General features: G+C 31.7%; 1 protein-coding gene across 1 annotated transcript; it reads right to left on the reverse strand.

Moving 5' to 3' along the window:
- Positions 1 to 817: 817 nt before the first annotated feature.
- LOC100254271 (triacylglycerol lipase 1) lies at positions 818 to 7,801 on the reverse strand. The gene is made up of 9 exons (XM_019219139.2): positions 7,490 to 7,801; positions 7,024 to 7,134; positions 4,730 to 4,870; positions 3,867 to 3,977; positions 3,613 to 3,756; positions 3,485 to 3,525; positions 3,316 to 3,392; positions 1,507 to 1,602; positions 818 to 1,175 (listed from the first exon to the last, which is right to left on the reverse strand). The coding sequence occupies exons 1-9, from the start codon at positions 7,661 to 7,663 to the stop codon at positions 835 to 837; spliced, it is 1,236 nt and encodes a 411-aa protein (XP_019074684.1). The 5' UTR covers positions 7,664 to 7,801; the 3' UTR covers positions 818 to 834.
- Between the last annotated feature and the right edge of the window lie 8,967 nt (positions 7,802 to 16,768).

Consider the following 16,768-nt stretch of genomic DNA (forward strand, 5'->3'; position numbering starts at 1 on the left):
AGGCAGAGTACTTATTCTGAGCCAAGATTGTAATGATGCTCTAGAGAAACGAGTAGAATCCCAGAAGGCAATTGGATTCTGATGATGCTTTACTTTTGGTCCAACTGACAATAAACAATTTAAACAGTCCACACTCTCATATATGAGCCACCATTTTTACATATCATATTTGGGGTGGACAGTTCATAGCAGAGCTTTAATCCTGTGCTTGATATTAAAAAGAAACATTAGGTGGAGACTTCAAATAACTTGTGATTATAGCTTAAAATGCGTTGAACTACAACCAAAGATCAAATCTGAGCTAAAATAATCCATTTGAAGCCAACTCCAGTGCAGTCTGCTCGCCCGAGTTTTAATATGACCGATTTGAAGCCAACCCAGCACAGCCTACTTCATATTTCCAATTCTGGCTCTGTGAGTTATGCAGGTCTCTTGTGCATTTAGCAGACACCACAAGAAGCTGATCTTCGAATTTTTTTTCCTTTCTTTTGATTATCATAAATAACTAGTTTCATCTTCTAATCCTGCAAAGGCAGTTAAAAGTACGTTTCGTTAGTGAGTGGGAAGACATTCCCCGTAATGTAATTTATCTGTTTGGTTGCCACGAAGAGAGAAATGCATAAACAGATGGGAAAATGTGTCAAATTTCAAAACTGTCTCTTTTCTCAGCAACCAAACAGGAAATCATGGTAAATAAAAGCAAACCTTATTACTACGCAGCACTCTCCCTCGTTCATTGTCCTTATCAGAGAAAGAAGAAAAAAAATGTGAAGTTACAAACATATGCACAATAAAAATATAGAATTGGCGAAGCACATCCATGAATCATAACTATCATATATTGCACAAACCAGCTGAACAACTAGACTTTCCTCGTGACCTAAAAAACCTGATCATGTTATCGTAAACATCTTCCTTTGCATTTACACTCAAAAGGAAGTCTATGTGACCATAGTTCTCAAGATAAAGCAATTCTGGTTCGGATGGCAACTCCGTGAGTGTGTGATTGAAATCAGTCAAATCTGCCAAGGCATCACTGCCCCCATAACCCATCCATATCGGCAATGACTTGGGTATGCTATTAAGATCAAATCTTGGTGGATTGACCTGACCATAGTGCTTGAGATTTCTCCAGATTCCATAGTCATACTTTGCAAAAGTTCCAGCTCGGATCACTGCCAAGCAGAAGGCTGTTAGAAACAAAATCATCCAAGAGTGGGAAACAAATTAGAGAGGGCACAGGGAGGGAGGACATCTTTATAAGAGACATTGTAACTTCAGTGAATATTTCATCCCCTTCATGTTGTTTTTACTGCAACAGGGACAATTGAATGCCGTTGTTGGACAATCAACTGTTAAAAATACCCAGACATGATGAAGATAGAAATCAAGTTTTAGCAGTTAAAAAGTAACAATGTGGCACTTTGGTTGGGAAAGTTTTATGCAAAACATCGACCTTGAAGGCCCTCAAAATAGAAGGTTGTGACAAGAAAGTGTGGAGCATACTTTGAAACAGATGGTGGAGATTTTTTGAGGATGATGGATGAGGCTCATATCCAAGATAGTAGTCAATGCGTGAGTTGTTAAAGCAGCAGTTTTCCCCTGAAAAGTGATCAAATTTAAAACAATGTAAACATAGATAAAGATATAGAATGGACTATAAGATCAGCACATTCACAAACAAAATTTAGTACCTTCCACTTAAGAACCATATTATTTTCTTTTCTTTTATGCTCTTTTCTTGCTAGAATTTTTAGGTACTTAATAACCATACTCAGTCCAGAAATGACAAACTATAATTATCTATGCAGACTCTGTAGAAAATGCCCTCCAAAAGGCCTTATGCAGAAGAACCATATAGTAATCATTCAACCACTCCAATACAGCAACCATTTTAATGATACAGATTACAACTGTTTCTACCACAGGCAAATACAATTCAATGCTTTAAATCAGCATTGTAATCTGAACAAGCCGAACAGTTTCCAACCATCTCAAGTATAGGTCCTGATGCTACAGTATTTTTAGTAACATGGTCAATAATTCTTAGGTGCTAAGGGGAAAAGTTAAAAGAGCTACCAAAAAACATAAAAGGGTTTGCTTGGTAAAAGGGGAAATGAAATATTTCAAGGAAGTGATCATAGAAACACTACAACCATGTAGAGTAAATAGATTGGTACTTCAGTCTGAAAAGTTCAATATTTCTCATCAAAATAATGGAACTTATCTTCCTTTATTTAGTTGCCTGTTTTTGAGGGAAATGGATCAGGCTGTGTATCTATCAACCATCTCATATGATGCAAATCGTTCAATCATATGATACATCAAAACCACTCAAAGGAGACACTTTTTTCCCTTTATTTAGTTTTTTGATAGGTTCCCTTTCTCTATTTAGTTGGAGTTTGATGAATCAAATGCTTTCAGGAACCCCCATCATGGAGTTTGATGATTCAAATTCTTTTAGAAACCCAACATTCTGATCACTGAGACCTTAAAATACTGGGGAGACCATTAGCCTAACTATTTAACATTATTAGGATTTGACTCTAGAATCAATTTTAAAGTGTTGGAGCACAAACATTTCCAGTATCTAAACAATCACACCCCATCACACACATTAACATTACACTTAATGCCCCTGATAAAGCCATTAGTATTAACATTACACTTAATGCCCTGGATAAAGCCACTAAAAATATTGAAAAAATATAGGACCAATTATGAAGATTTGGTTGAGACTTAATTCTGTTAATATAGAAAGTTCAAAATGCTTAGGTGAAACCCACCATTAAATCACTGCTGCCAAAAATACCGACAATGCAGTAATTGGCTTAATTGACCAATGCTAATTATTATACCACTAGAATTCTCTGATTATCAGAAAGCCCGAAAATTGATCCATAACAAACAAGAAGAAATCAACAGGATTATTACGCTCACATAATTCAGTTAAGGGATAGAACATGCTTCTTGTGACATAAGACAGTAAGACCAAAGCCACTGGAATGGCATGTGGATTTTGAGATATCTTTCCATAACAGTATGGTTTGGGAACTGGGTTTTGGATGCTGCAGCAAACTCAAATGCCTTAAAGAAATAGGATAGAGAGAAAATAGACATCAATTTTATGACATTTTCAAGGTGAGGAGAAAATTCACAGCAAATCAAATAAAACAGCATTCCAGAACTTCCTTGTTATTTAACCACATTATGCACCATCAGTTCTCAAAAAATTATAAAAAAAAATGGTCACATGCACAGATTTGGGGGCATCAATGCACACACAAACATATATGAGAGAGACAAAGATAGAACCTGTGATTGAACTTAGCAAGTCATTGCAGTCAAAATGGCCTTCACATACAGAATTTAAAAGGTAAACTCCCACATTGCTGAAAATAAATAAGACATGGTGATATCAGTATACATAGAACTATTAACAAACAAAATGAAAGACAGAAATGGAAAATAGATAGAACAAAACCTTCTAAAATTAAGTTGATGGATACCCATAGCAAGAATCATCTGTCCAAAAAGAACTGATATGTCAATTTGTACCATCAGAAAGTGTTTCCACACTGTAATCCAAACATGTCTAAATGCAAAAGATACCTGATCAAGATGCATGTTGACCATTCTAAGTACAAATTGAGCACTGACATGCTCTAGATATGATATGGGACAAAGAAGAGCTGCAGCTTCAACCATTTCCACTATCTCAGGCTGAGTGAAAGCAGCCAAAGCCATGATTGTCCCCTGTGAAGAAAGTTAAGAAAATAAACTCATAGTAGAGCAAAGAACAGAAGCCAGAAGTAAACTGATCGATATAAAAGGTGGGTTTTGTTATAAACCAAATGGATCAAGACCTGTGAGTGTCCAACAACAAAGGTTTTGGTGTTTGTCATGGTATATATATAATGGATCATTTCTGCAAGATCATACAGTGCCAATTCCTGCCAACTCCAATCCCAAAATTCCTACAACAAAAGCATACACTCAGTTTGATCATATTACAGACAAGAAGAAATATACACAAATTTCGTTCAGACTTTCCTTGTTAGACTACTACAGAACATAAACCCAGGTTCATGATACCAGTCAATCCCCCAAGCAGACTTCTCATTTAAGGATATAAATCTACATGCATGTAAAAGTTACCTGATGAGGATGGAAAGGTAGAAGACGGTCTTTTCTCATAAGATCTGGATGCTAAAATTCTCATTCCAAGACCATACTTATATATGCATTTAATTCTCCTCTCCATTATGATATTCTAAATAAATCTCCATTACTCTTCTAAATATATCTTTGCTTAAGATTCCTATTTTGTTTTTCTCATGAAATACGTCCTACATAAAACACAAGAATGCAACCTAGGCTAGAAGAGCAGGATACCAATTCTAACAGAGCCGGTATCAAAATCTAAGCACCCAACTCCACTATGACCAAGACAAATTATTTTTAATTTTTTGTAAAGTGTTAGTTACATAACATGAAACTTTTTATGGCAATTCAATTTCACAGTGGTCCAAAACCTTACATTATGCAAATTCAAAGTGATATATAAAGAAGTTCTGATAAAAAAAGTAATGTATATGGAAGTATAATCAACTTTAGAAGATGAAGAGAGCTGTTAGATATATTGGACTATGAGTTAGATACCTGTCAATTAAATGAAAGTGTGCTCAACTTTAGATGGAGATAAAAATATACTGCAAACTAACTTTACCTTGTTTTTCTCTGATAAAGTGACGTGCCCATGACTCCAGCGTGTCCCACGCACATTTCCAACCCATACATCAAAACCATGATCTGCAAGGATGAAGCCTAATGACTGCTCTGTGTTGTCCAAAAACCATGCATCACCAGCCTGTTCTTATTTTAAATTGAGAAAACATCAGAATAAGAAAATGTCAGAAACCAAGTTTCTAGTCTATGTAAACACATAACCAGCTAAGAATTTATCCAATAAATGCCTCAATCATTTTAGACTATGTAAATGAAAAATCAAAATGGAAATTTCAGAAAGAGAGCATAAAACTAGAAACATGGAGAGAGCATATATCAATATTAGCAAACAGAGAATAATGCAAGATGAGGAGAATTAAACAAATTGAATGTTGGAATGGATACAAGTTATTTATACATTAGAAAAAAAAAAGCTAGATATCTTATAGAATCATGGCCTTTAGTGAAATTAACACACCATAGTATATTCATCAAACAGATTTCGGTTATGTGCTATACTTTACAATAGGATATAAGTACATGACATTTTGGTCTGTGCCAGAAAATTAAAGCAGAAAATCAGGGACAGATTAATTCAAGCACTGTTGATAACAGCGGTGAAACAGTATTATGTCACCATGTATTTCCTTTTAGCTTTGTTCATAATTCAACAAGGAAAGATTAAAAGTGATTCAGGACAAACTAAAAGGTCTATGAACTTTCTGGGTGCAAATTGCAGGGTTATTTTTCCTTTTGCTTTTCTTTTTTTTTTTTTTTTTCAATAGGAAAACAAAAGGACTATATTATGAACAATGCCTAACAAGAGTGAGTGCAATCCAAGGCAACAAAGTCTAGAGCCTTAATTACTATATCGAATGAAGCATACAATCATGAAATAGCTTGAACCTATCCATGTTTTATTCACATCACAATCATCATTAAATTAAATTTTATATATATATATATATATATATATATATATATTATAGAAGGAGTAGGTTGCCTTCTCTTACACTTTAGTGCCTTGTTCGTGGCAATTGCCTTGGCATAACCTTTTCTAAGATGCCTTGCATGGCTCCTCAAAAGGTTGGTCTTGGCTTTTCCGTCATTTGACAGCCATGTAAAAGTTCAATGTTGGCCATATATTCATAAGCACAGACATAACCTAGATCACTTATAGGCATTTGTTTGGTAGGCCATTGTAGATGGACACCATTCTGAGCAATCATTTATATATGATGCTCAACTAGTCTGAGTGATCACATATATACCTCCATTGAATCTTCTATCTAAACTATAATCAGTATCTAAGTGGCCCCCAAGAAATATCCCCTGCTAACCTAATGGTAGATGATAATGCCAAAGATGGCCTGACTGCTTCTGCAATTTTCGCATGTGACCATCCCAATGGGATGCTACCAGAACTTAAATAAACAGGATTTTGTTTCAATTCAATGCATCCGGCTAGGACGAACAAGAAAAAGATCAGTATTTTGTAAAAATGGTCCACCCATAGTCTAACTGAAGTAGGTAGGTGCGACAGCAATATATGAAGAAGAGATGCCAGTTGAAGGCCTTGACTAGCTTAGGAGGCAAGGGAGTCATAGCCCAAGAATGAGGAAGAAGTAGTTGCAGATCAAACAGAAAAGGTGGCTGCATGTCCCATATCGATCTTGAAGTTGTTGAGAACCTCTCCCAAAGGAGTATTTTTTAAATGTCTTACAAGAAGCACAAGTCCTGTCGACTCTAATGCCAGAAGGGCTCCAATGAAGCAGTTGAGAAAATCTTTACCATCAATGCTCTCATGTTTACAAAGGATGAAATACAAACAAAAAGGAAAGAAATGGATACCACCCGGCTCTACAAATCACCATCTTTCTCAACGACCATTCAGTCCCAAAGACATTGATTGGGTGAGTCTATCTATAAACCTCTGGAGCATGAGCACTCGTGCTGCCAGGTTTAAGGTTCTAGCCAAGCTAGTTCTTTAAGGTTGTAGCCAATAATTGTTCTATTCTTTAAGAAGCTAAAAAATTTGAGGAATTTTGATAGTTAACTGGAGAAATGCTTCCTTGTCTAGGTGAAAATACTTTTATTGCTTTTAAGAGCAAAAATCAACACAAGTTTGCTTTTAGAAACAATGAAAGTAATTTCAAAATGTTAAGCAAAAGATCCCTAAAAATTATAAATAAATCTATCTCAAGTAGGGTTTTATACATTAGTAAAACAATTACAAAGATTTCAGTTTGTTCTGAAAGTACAGTAATTTTTTTGTAAGAATAGTAAGAAAATCACCATAAAGAGACCGTGTAGAAGCAGAACAGGAGGACCAGGTTGAGATCCTAAATTCACAGTGGGAGACGAAACACGTTGAAGAGCCAACAAATATCCATCCTTGGTTTGAACCTGAAACAAGTTAAAGCAAACCTCACTATCATTCAGCCAAAGAACAATAATCAAAGTGCCAAACCAAAAATTACTAACACTGTTACAGAATTTCAGCAGAAAAATTCTCCAGCTCTTGTAAATGTCATCATAGAATTGAAACAGACTAGAAACCCCGCTCGGTTGGGAAAACAACTTAAGAGAAAAAACGATTCCGTTATTACACGATATCTTTGTATGCATTACTCAATTCCTAAGAAAACGAAAACCTCAATTTTCAATTACTTTTTCTCTTCTCCAGTTTCTCAGCAACCAAACGGAGCAATCAGGAACGATCAATTTACCAGACTATATGTTCGAGAGATTACAGACTAACCGCGTGTTCGGAACAAGGATAACCGGAGGGTTGAATAAGCTGAGCACAGAGGCTCTGCACCGGTAAGGGGCGGCTCACATTGGAACCGCCGGTTAAGACGCCGGCGACTTCTCCGGCGGAGTGCAAGACGAAAAAGCAGATTAACAGAGACATGACCGGCGCAGACCTCTCCATCTCCGATAAGGCTGCTAGCGGTGTGATGAGACTCAATCCAAGGGCTTTTATTTATCTTTTTTCCGGTGGCAGGCGAAGAGTGAATATGACGCGCTCTCACAGCGTATCGATTACCCTCTTGACTGTCATGACAGCGTTGGCGGAAAAACCATAGAGCACGTGATTCCGTTGCTTTATAAACGATAAAACTAAAAATAACAAAACAAATTATTTATTGCTCAAATTCTCACACGATTTTTAATATATTTAATTTCTACCATAAAAAATTAATTTAATATTTATATTCTATTTTCTTATTTTCTTAATAATTAAAAAACTTCTTTATGAAATGACAGAAAGAGCAAGAAAACAGAAGGAGGAAAACAAAAAGAGAAGCTTCGTGAGTAGCATTTAAACGGTAATCTTCCAAAAGGACGACGCTTTAATCTTGGCATTATATTTGGAGGCACGCTTATGAAGAGCGCGTTTGGTTAACGTTTACATTAAATCCCACTCCTGACCGTTGTAGTTGGGTGACAAAAATTAAAAATATCGCCAAAATCATGAAGGGATATCGGGAATGGTGTGATACGTGGCGAGTAACAAGTAACCGGAACCGTTATCGTTATCTAGCGTTGCCAATCTAATTAGCAGAATCGGTGAAACAAAATAAGATAGGATATGCATCCTAACATAGAATTTAGTTAATAAAATAAATAAATAAATAAAATAAAATTTTAATCGTTTAGAATAAATATTATGCTATTTTTTTATATTTATTAAATAAATATAAAATTTCTCTTATATTTATTGATATTTAAAAATTATTTAATGATTTAAATTTTAGTAAAAATTTATTTATTTATTTATTAATAATTTTCGTTATTAAAATATTTAAAGTTTATATAATTTTATAAAAAATTAGTTCTTTTTTTCTAACTACAAATTTAATTTTTTAATTAAAATTTTTTATTTTGTAAAATAAATAATATAAAAAATTAAACAAAAATGAATGAAAAAATAAATTTACAATACCTAGAATTAACATATCTCTTATAGAAAAAATATCAAAAAGTTGGTCAGACTATATATCTCGTCACTTCTCATATCTTATATAGAATTAAATATAAAATAAAATAAACTATAAAATAATTTATATTATTCTATACTAATCAAATATGAGATAAAATATATTATTTATTGTAACTCCTTAAAACTAAAAAGTACATTCATGCTATTTATTCTCATTTAACAATTTTATTTCCCTCCTCAAGTAAATTTTTATTTAATTAAAATTTTAAAAATTGTGAAATTATTTTTATTTTTAATAAAACATTTTAGCAATAGTTTTCAATTATAAGATTAATATTATTACTTCCTCTTCTTCTTCTTCTTCTTTTTTTTTCTAAAGCAAAGGTTAAAAAAATATGTATGATTTTTTTTATTATCATTAACTTCACATTAGTAAAGGCTTCTAATATTAAATCAACACTAAGTTTAGTATATAAATTATTTTATTAATATTTGAGTTTGATTTTTTAAATTTTTTTATTTTTGGGTCTACCACTTTGTATGGAAACCATTGTATACTTATGTAGATACATTTCATATAAGAAAAAGGCAAAAAAAAAAAAAAAAAATCATAATTGAAAAGAAAATTTTCATATGTATAGAAACCCGACAAACAATTTGAGCATAAAATTTCAAATGCTTTTTTACATAAAAATTCAAAAAATACATTTGATGAGAAATTTTAAAAAATTTCTTATAAAAAAATGAAAAATACTTATGTAAGCAAGCTCCCTCTTTGAAACCTTTTGCTCTTTATTTTGCTTATCTTTTCTAAATACTTCTGCTAAAATATATAATAATAATAATAATAACAAAATTAGGCTTAATTTTTTTTATTTAACTAGGAAAGAATAAATGTTTAAATAATAAAAATGTTAAAGTTTTCAAATGATCAATAAAGGCCCTAATCTAATTTTAGCCGTTTCTTTTATTATATCCCATGATATATTATTTTTTAAAGTCATTTCATAGAAAACACAATTTTAATAAGATATCAAGTTTATTTCAATTTTTGGGTTGTTTAATAAAAAAAATACAATTGATTTAATTTGGTATTTATAAAAAAATATAATTTGCTTAATTTCTATCGAGTCTTCCACCTAAATATAACTTGTTTAATACGATGTTTATGTCAATTTTGAGGCATTTTTGTAGAAAATACTATTTATAGGACGAAGCAAGTTGAAAGTTTTTCAACCAAATATGATTTGCTTAACATGATATTCATATTATTATCAAGACGACTTATTTAAAGTGATATTCATGTCGATTTGTAGAATAGACTAACTTGTTTAATACGATGCTCGCATAATTTTCAAATCATTTCACACGTCATATGACAATTAATCATATTTAGTACTAACTGTATTTGGTGCCAATGTTTTAATACTCAATTTTTGGTTTATTAAAGGGTGAAAATAACTTTCGAATAATTTGTTAATAATATAACAAATTTGAAATTTTGTTATAGAATTATAATTCATTTTCTAGTTAAAATAAGATTTTATTTTATTTTTTGGAAGAAAAATTGAAACTAACAAGAAAAACAAATTTAGTATATTTTTGTTTGACCAAACTTCACGCTAGTGCATAGAAAGAAGAAAGTCTCCTATTTGACTTGTAAAATATTGGGCTAGGCCCTTAGTCCGGGCCCTTAAGCATCTTTGTAGGTTGTTCTTTTGGCAACGACTTAAGCCCATTAAAGAGCATATAAAACGGGTCATCATGTTGCTCTTTTGAGTAGTAACTAGAGAATTTTTTTGGGCATATAAAGACAAGCCATGGTTGCCTTAAATATCTAAGGGTGTTACAAAAGCATATAAAATTGAAATTGAACCAATAAAGAAAATAAATAGTGAAAAAAAGAGACGAGACAACGAGGAAAAAAAATGTTTCTCATGGTATGTTGATATAGTAAAAGAAAATTCTTTTATTGGTTTTACAAAATGTCTGTCATTTAATACGCCACCTTGCTACTATATATGGTGGTCACTCACCATTTTTATTTACAACACTTTTTTTGGATGTCCCCCGCATTAAAAGAACGTGTCTCATTAAAACTTTATTAGTAAAAAACTTTATGGAAATAACCACAAAAAAAGTATAATAATTCTATAATTTTGTAGGATGTTCTTGGTTTATTAGAACTGTTTCATTAAAAACCTTACTAGTAAAATTCATTGGGGCAAAACTTGAATGAACGGAAAAATGGTACCATACACTAATATCCTTTTAGAAACATACTCCCCCTCGTATTGATATTCTTGAGTTGATGCATTCCACTTTAATGCATTAACACCTCTTGAATGCTAAGATTGACAATAGTTTTATGAACAAATCAATTAGATTATCACTTGAACGTATTTGTTAAATATCAATTTCACCGTTTTTTTAGAGTTCATGTGTAAAAAATAATTTTTGTGAAATGTTTTGTCATATCTCCTATAATATAACCCTCTTTTATTTATATAATGCATGTAACAATATATTCATATGATATTCTCGGGTTGCCTTTGACTGAGGATGTTCCACATTATTCTTAAATATGTTGGATTATACATCTTAGCCATATTCACAACATGCTACATGAGTTGCAAGTATTTTGAAATGATATGATGATGTGGTCACAATTATTTGTTTAACAAATCCCCACGAAATACCATTAGACTTAAATACATACCCTATTTATAACCTAACTTTACATGGGTTTAAAAGGTATCATGTATCTATATATCCAAGCGATTATAACTTTCATTTTCTTGAATAAAATAGACTTAGATAGGTAGCTTTGCAAAGCATAATATATGTTTGATATCATTCTAATGTCTTCCAATTGAATTGGAACTATATCTTGCACATAAATTAACTAGAAAACAATGCTTAGGCTTATATAGTTGGCAAGATACATAAGCGCACCAATAATATACGATATTGTACTTTAAGATTGAGTAATTTTCCATCATTTTCACAAAGGCAAAACAAGTCATTTTTCACTTCAAGTAATCGAATACCCATTGGAAAACTTAAAGGATGTGTTTTATCCATATGAAAACACTTTAAAATTTTCTTAATGTATGTTGATTGATGTATTAAAACTCTATGTGAAAAATGCTTGATTTGTGGACCGATATAAAATTCTGTTTTGCTAAGATTTTTCATCTCAAGTTCCTTTGTTAAATAATTTGTTCTTCTTATAAGCTCTTTAAGAGTCTTAACAAGATTTAAGTCATCAACATACTTTGTAATAATTATAAATTTGGTTTCTAATTTCTTAATAAAAATACATGACCACATAGGATTATTTGCATACCCTTCTTTTAGCAAGTATTCGTTAAGGTGATTGCATGACATGCGTCTAGGTTACTTTAATCACATACAAAGATCATTATAACTTGATTGAATACATGCAATAAGACTTTGTACTATTTGCTTTAGGCAATTTAAGAGTTTGTTTGATAACTATTTTCGAGAACAATTTTCTATTCTTTAAAAAAAAAAAAAAAAAAAAAAAAGGAAAACATGGTTGTTTCAGATAACATTTTTTAGTTGTTTTCAATTATTTTCACTTGTTTTCTAAACATTGTTTTAAAAAATAATTATACAACCATATGGAATGACTAAAAATATAGTACTAGATACAAAAATTATTTTAAAACACATTTAAAAATATTAAAAATAGGTTAAAAATATTTTAGATTCCTAAACAAACTTTTATTCTATAAAATATCATAAAACAATTTTTGAAAACAGTTACCAAACAGAGCCTAAATCTTTCATGGATTTTCATATATATAAGTTATCAATGAATCCATATAAGTATGTTGTAATAACATCCATAAGACACATATTCAATATAAAGCAAAATGTAATTGTGTCTATGATGAGAGAGTATGTTTCTTCATAATTAATACTAGATCTTTACGAAAAACCTTGTGATACTTATCGCATTTTATGTCTTATAATCTCATTATTCTCATTGTACTTTTGTATAAATACCAATTAATACCTAACAAACTTTACATCTTCAGACATTTAAACTATAAATCAAAATATTTCTCGTTTTCTTAATAAGTTTAACCCTACCTACATAGTTTCTTTTCTTTTTGTCCAATCAATTTTGTGGTTCAGGATCTTCATAAATTTTTATAATATCAAATGCCACTTGGAAAGCAAAAATATTAATAATAATAATATTATTTCAATCTCATTTTTATCTCATATGTACAAAATTATTGAGATCTTATAATATTCAAGTACATATACCTTTTCAAGAGCTACTCATTCAATTCATATCTTTTCAGGGGATTTTTATTCAATATGTACTTTTTCAGGAACTTTTTGTTTTACTTGTGCCTTTTTAGGAATTATAACTTTATCAATTTTAGACTAATTAGTCATTTTTATGTCCACTTTAAGAATGCCAACATTTTCTTATGTTATCTTCTTTCGAGGAATTACATCCTTTGAATCAACAGTTTTACCACACTTCGGATATTTCTTAAATTCATTTGTTAGTTGTCTTATGAAAACATCAGTCAACCTTGGAGTATTTGTAGTTATGATATGTTACTTTTATCATTTTCTTTGTATCAATGAATGCTTATGATAGTTAGTTTGTAAGATTTTGCAAATGAATTATCCTTTAAACTTCTAGTTTACATTAATTTATAGATAAAGAACAAGATGGGATAAAGTATATGCATTTGAAGTAATTTCTCGTTGTTTTTTAGGAATTTACTTTTCTTCCCTTAAAGACGAGAAAACACTTTTATAAAAAATTGCAACCCATAAAACAGTTGTCAAAACATCATCTATTAAGGGTTCAATATATCTTATGATAGAAGAAAAATCAAAACTTACATAAATCCTAAGTCTTTCTTAGGGATCCATTTTAGTGCATTGTGTTGGTGCAATTGATACCATATATGACATAACAAAAAAAATTGTAAGAGACATTTGGTTGCTTTTTAAGTACAAGTTACAAAGAGAGTATTCATGAGAAATTGTAGGTTGAATATGGATTAAAGCAAATGAAAGCAAAATAAATTGAACATATATATATATATATATATATTTTCTTTGTCAGTCATGTCATTATGTATTCAAATAAATTGATGATGAAATATGCTAGCTTTGTTGGCCTCTCTGTAAGCTTGGTTTGCAAATGTAGTGTAATGATGAATTAGATATCGTGATCAATGTTTTAAAATTAGGTTAATTATTAAATTGAAAAAATTATTGGTTCATGGTTCAATTATTCGACTAATTGTTGAATTATGGTTGAACCGATGGTTGAATTGTGGTCAAATTAAAATTTATATATATAATTTATATATTATTTAAAATTAAATTAAATTATAAAAAAATAAATATTATTAATTAATTAATTAATAATATTTATTTTTTATTTTTAATATTATCAAACTGAATCATACATAAATAAAAAATATTAATATTTAAATTTTATTAAATGAAATATACATGATATTTAAATGTAAATATATTGAGAAAAAAAACATTCAATTACTTAATTTTAATTAATTTATCATTTTTAAAAATATCATTTTTTATTTAGTAATTAATATATTTTCTTGGGAAAATTGTGTTTTGGCATTCTAATGTGGAAAATATATGATTTTGAAAACCCAAATATATGAAATATGAGATCCAACTATTAATTGGTAAAATAATATCCAAAATGTGCACTATCTCCTGTTTATTTTTCATCTTTTCAGATTGCCCCTAAATTTTTCCATGTCATCAGCAAATCCTCCCCATGTCAACAAAATAATTTGAAACTTGAACTAATTCTCAAAGTTGAAACACAAAGAAACCCGACCCAAGAACCAAAAGTAGGAATCTCTTTCACTTCTGGTCATTTTGCCCTAACCCCCATCTCAGGAAATTCCCAATTTCGAACCTAGTTTCAAATCCAAAGACGGGCAAACTGTGTCTCCCAATTAGAAAAACCCTAGTCCTTGTTTTACTACTACCCTTTCTAAAACCTCGCTCTCTCCGATATTCCTCACGGTAGTATAGTGTCGTTGTTCGTTTCGAAGCTCTTTCTCTTTCAAAGCCCAAAGGATTCTCTCATTTTTTTGGTTCGCTCTTTCTTTTGCACTGTGATTCCAGGTCTTCGATCGGAGCTTTTCGCGGTTTCTATACACTTTTGGTGAGTTATCTTCCCAATTCTAAACCTTAATTTGTTTTTTAATTTCGCTTTTTGTTTTAGTTTATGAGACTTCTAGTTATGTTATGGAGAAAAGAGGATCGATCTTCAATTTTCAATTTTTGGGACCCAATAAAAATTGTAAACCTAATGCTCAGTGGGGTACCATCGGAGTTTACGAGTTTCCGAGTTTCCGAGTCTCTATTTTGAAGATAAGCTTAGACTACCTTTGGTTGCGGATGAAATGTGGGGGAAGAAGGGAAATTTGTTCAACTTGGGCTTTTCGATTCTTACTGTTGAGGCCTCGCGTCCTAATGGTCCCAGTAGCTTCCACGTGGACGCACGCTCTCAACCAAGATAGATTTCTGGTTCAGTCGTCCCTGCAAAAGGCGTCCGGACGAGGTGTCCGGACACACCCTCCGATGGTTTTGTCAGTCATGCATATAGAGAGATTAAGCAGATCAAGCAGTTGGCCTTTTACTCGGTATAGAAAGCTTACCTTCTTCCTTGTGTGAAGGTTCCTTTATATAGTGTCAGAAGTTCGTCCTCCCTCTTTAATGAGGGGAGGACTTTTTGGCTTGTCATGATGACTCCAAGGTGGTGGCAGGGCCATCGTCACTCTGTGGGCAGTTATCAGAGATCTTGGGAGGTGACATGCCATCATTCCTGTCCTTTCACTCTACAGACGGCGGATGGTGGGAGGTGACCTGCTACCAACCCTGTCCTTTTGCTCTGCAAGCGGTGGATAGTGGGTTGTGGTAGGCTGTCGGACTGATGTAGTAAGACTTGCTTACTTTTAGTCAACGATTCGGACAAACATATCCAGATAGGATATGTCGGTCGTCCGGATGTGATATGGCAGTCGTCCGGATGTGATATTTGCGAGTGTCGTGTGTTTCTCCCTGAGGGAGTCCGGATAGGGAAAGAGCGCCACGTGTTCTTTTGGGGAAATCCGGATGGAGCTAATCCGGATAGAAATGCGTGCCACGTGTCACTAGGGGGAGTGGTCCCTACACTTACCATATAAGAAAATCAATTTATTTGCTTTAGTTGGATCGAATATTTAAACATGAGTCTGGAATTTTCGTTTCTTTTCTTTTCCTTCCCTTTGTTTTCTCTGCAACCAAACAGAGGGTTGAGTTTTCTACAAGTTTTATGTTGTTTTCAGATTTCTTATGGAAATCAAATTGTCCATGTTTGGGTTGTTCCTTTTTTTTTTTTTTCTTTTTTTTAGCTTCCAGAATCTAAGCTGTGTGTGCTCCTTCATCTTCCTCTGAATATTGATTGATCATTCACTGTTTTGGTTTGTTATGTGCGTGTATCGAAGGGTTTCGGATATTTCATGGAGAAATATCAGTTCAATTATTTCTCGCGATATATTGGCGATTTTGGCAATAAATCGGAGATTTTTCCAATATATCACCTGGTCAACGCAAAGTCAAACACGCTACAATGCCCCCCCATTTGCTTGTTGCCGAGAGGATTTGAACCCCAAACCAAAAGGTTTGGGGTACACCCGCTTACCACCTAGGCTAACTTGCCCTTTGATATATAATATGCAATATTTTTATATATACTTAAACTTATTATATAAAGAAAATATAAGAATATTTTAAAGAGCAAATTAATTATAATTATTTTATAATTAAATGCAAAGTCTTTTAATTAATTACCAAAAATATAAAAATTATATAATTTTCTTCATAATGTTTTTAATATCATTAATAATTAATTAAATATTAAAAAATTATATATATATATATATATATCATAATTTATTTTATATTGTTTAATACAATTGAATTAAATGGATCATATTTTAATACTAATATATATTTTAAAATTAGACATATTATAATCAAATATCATAATATTAGGTGTAATTT

Source organism: Vitis vinifera, chromosome 3 (genome assembly GCF_030704535.1).
Source record: "Vitis vinifera cultivar Pinot Noir 40024 chromosome 3, ASM3070453v1".
Taxonomy (NCBI): domain Eukaryota; kingdom Viridiplantae; phylum Streptophyta; class Magnoliopsida; order Vitales; family Vitaceae; genus Vitis; species Vitis vinifera.

Bases quoted from the DNA above. Each gene is read 5' to 3' on its own strand.
- LOC100254271 (XM_019219139.2), bottom strand. From the start codon at position 7,663: ATGGAGAGGTCTGCGCCGGTCATGTCTCTGTTAATCTGCTTTTTCGTC. The intron at 4,871-7,023 runs GTGATTTTCTTA...AAATAAGAACAG, and splicing joins TTCTACACGGTCTCTTTATG to GCTGGTGATGCATGGTTTTT. The intron at 3,978-4,729 runs GTAAAGTTAGTT...CTTTTGTTGTAG, and splicing joins CTTTATCAGAGAAAAACAAG to GAATTTTGGGATTGGAGTTG.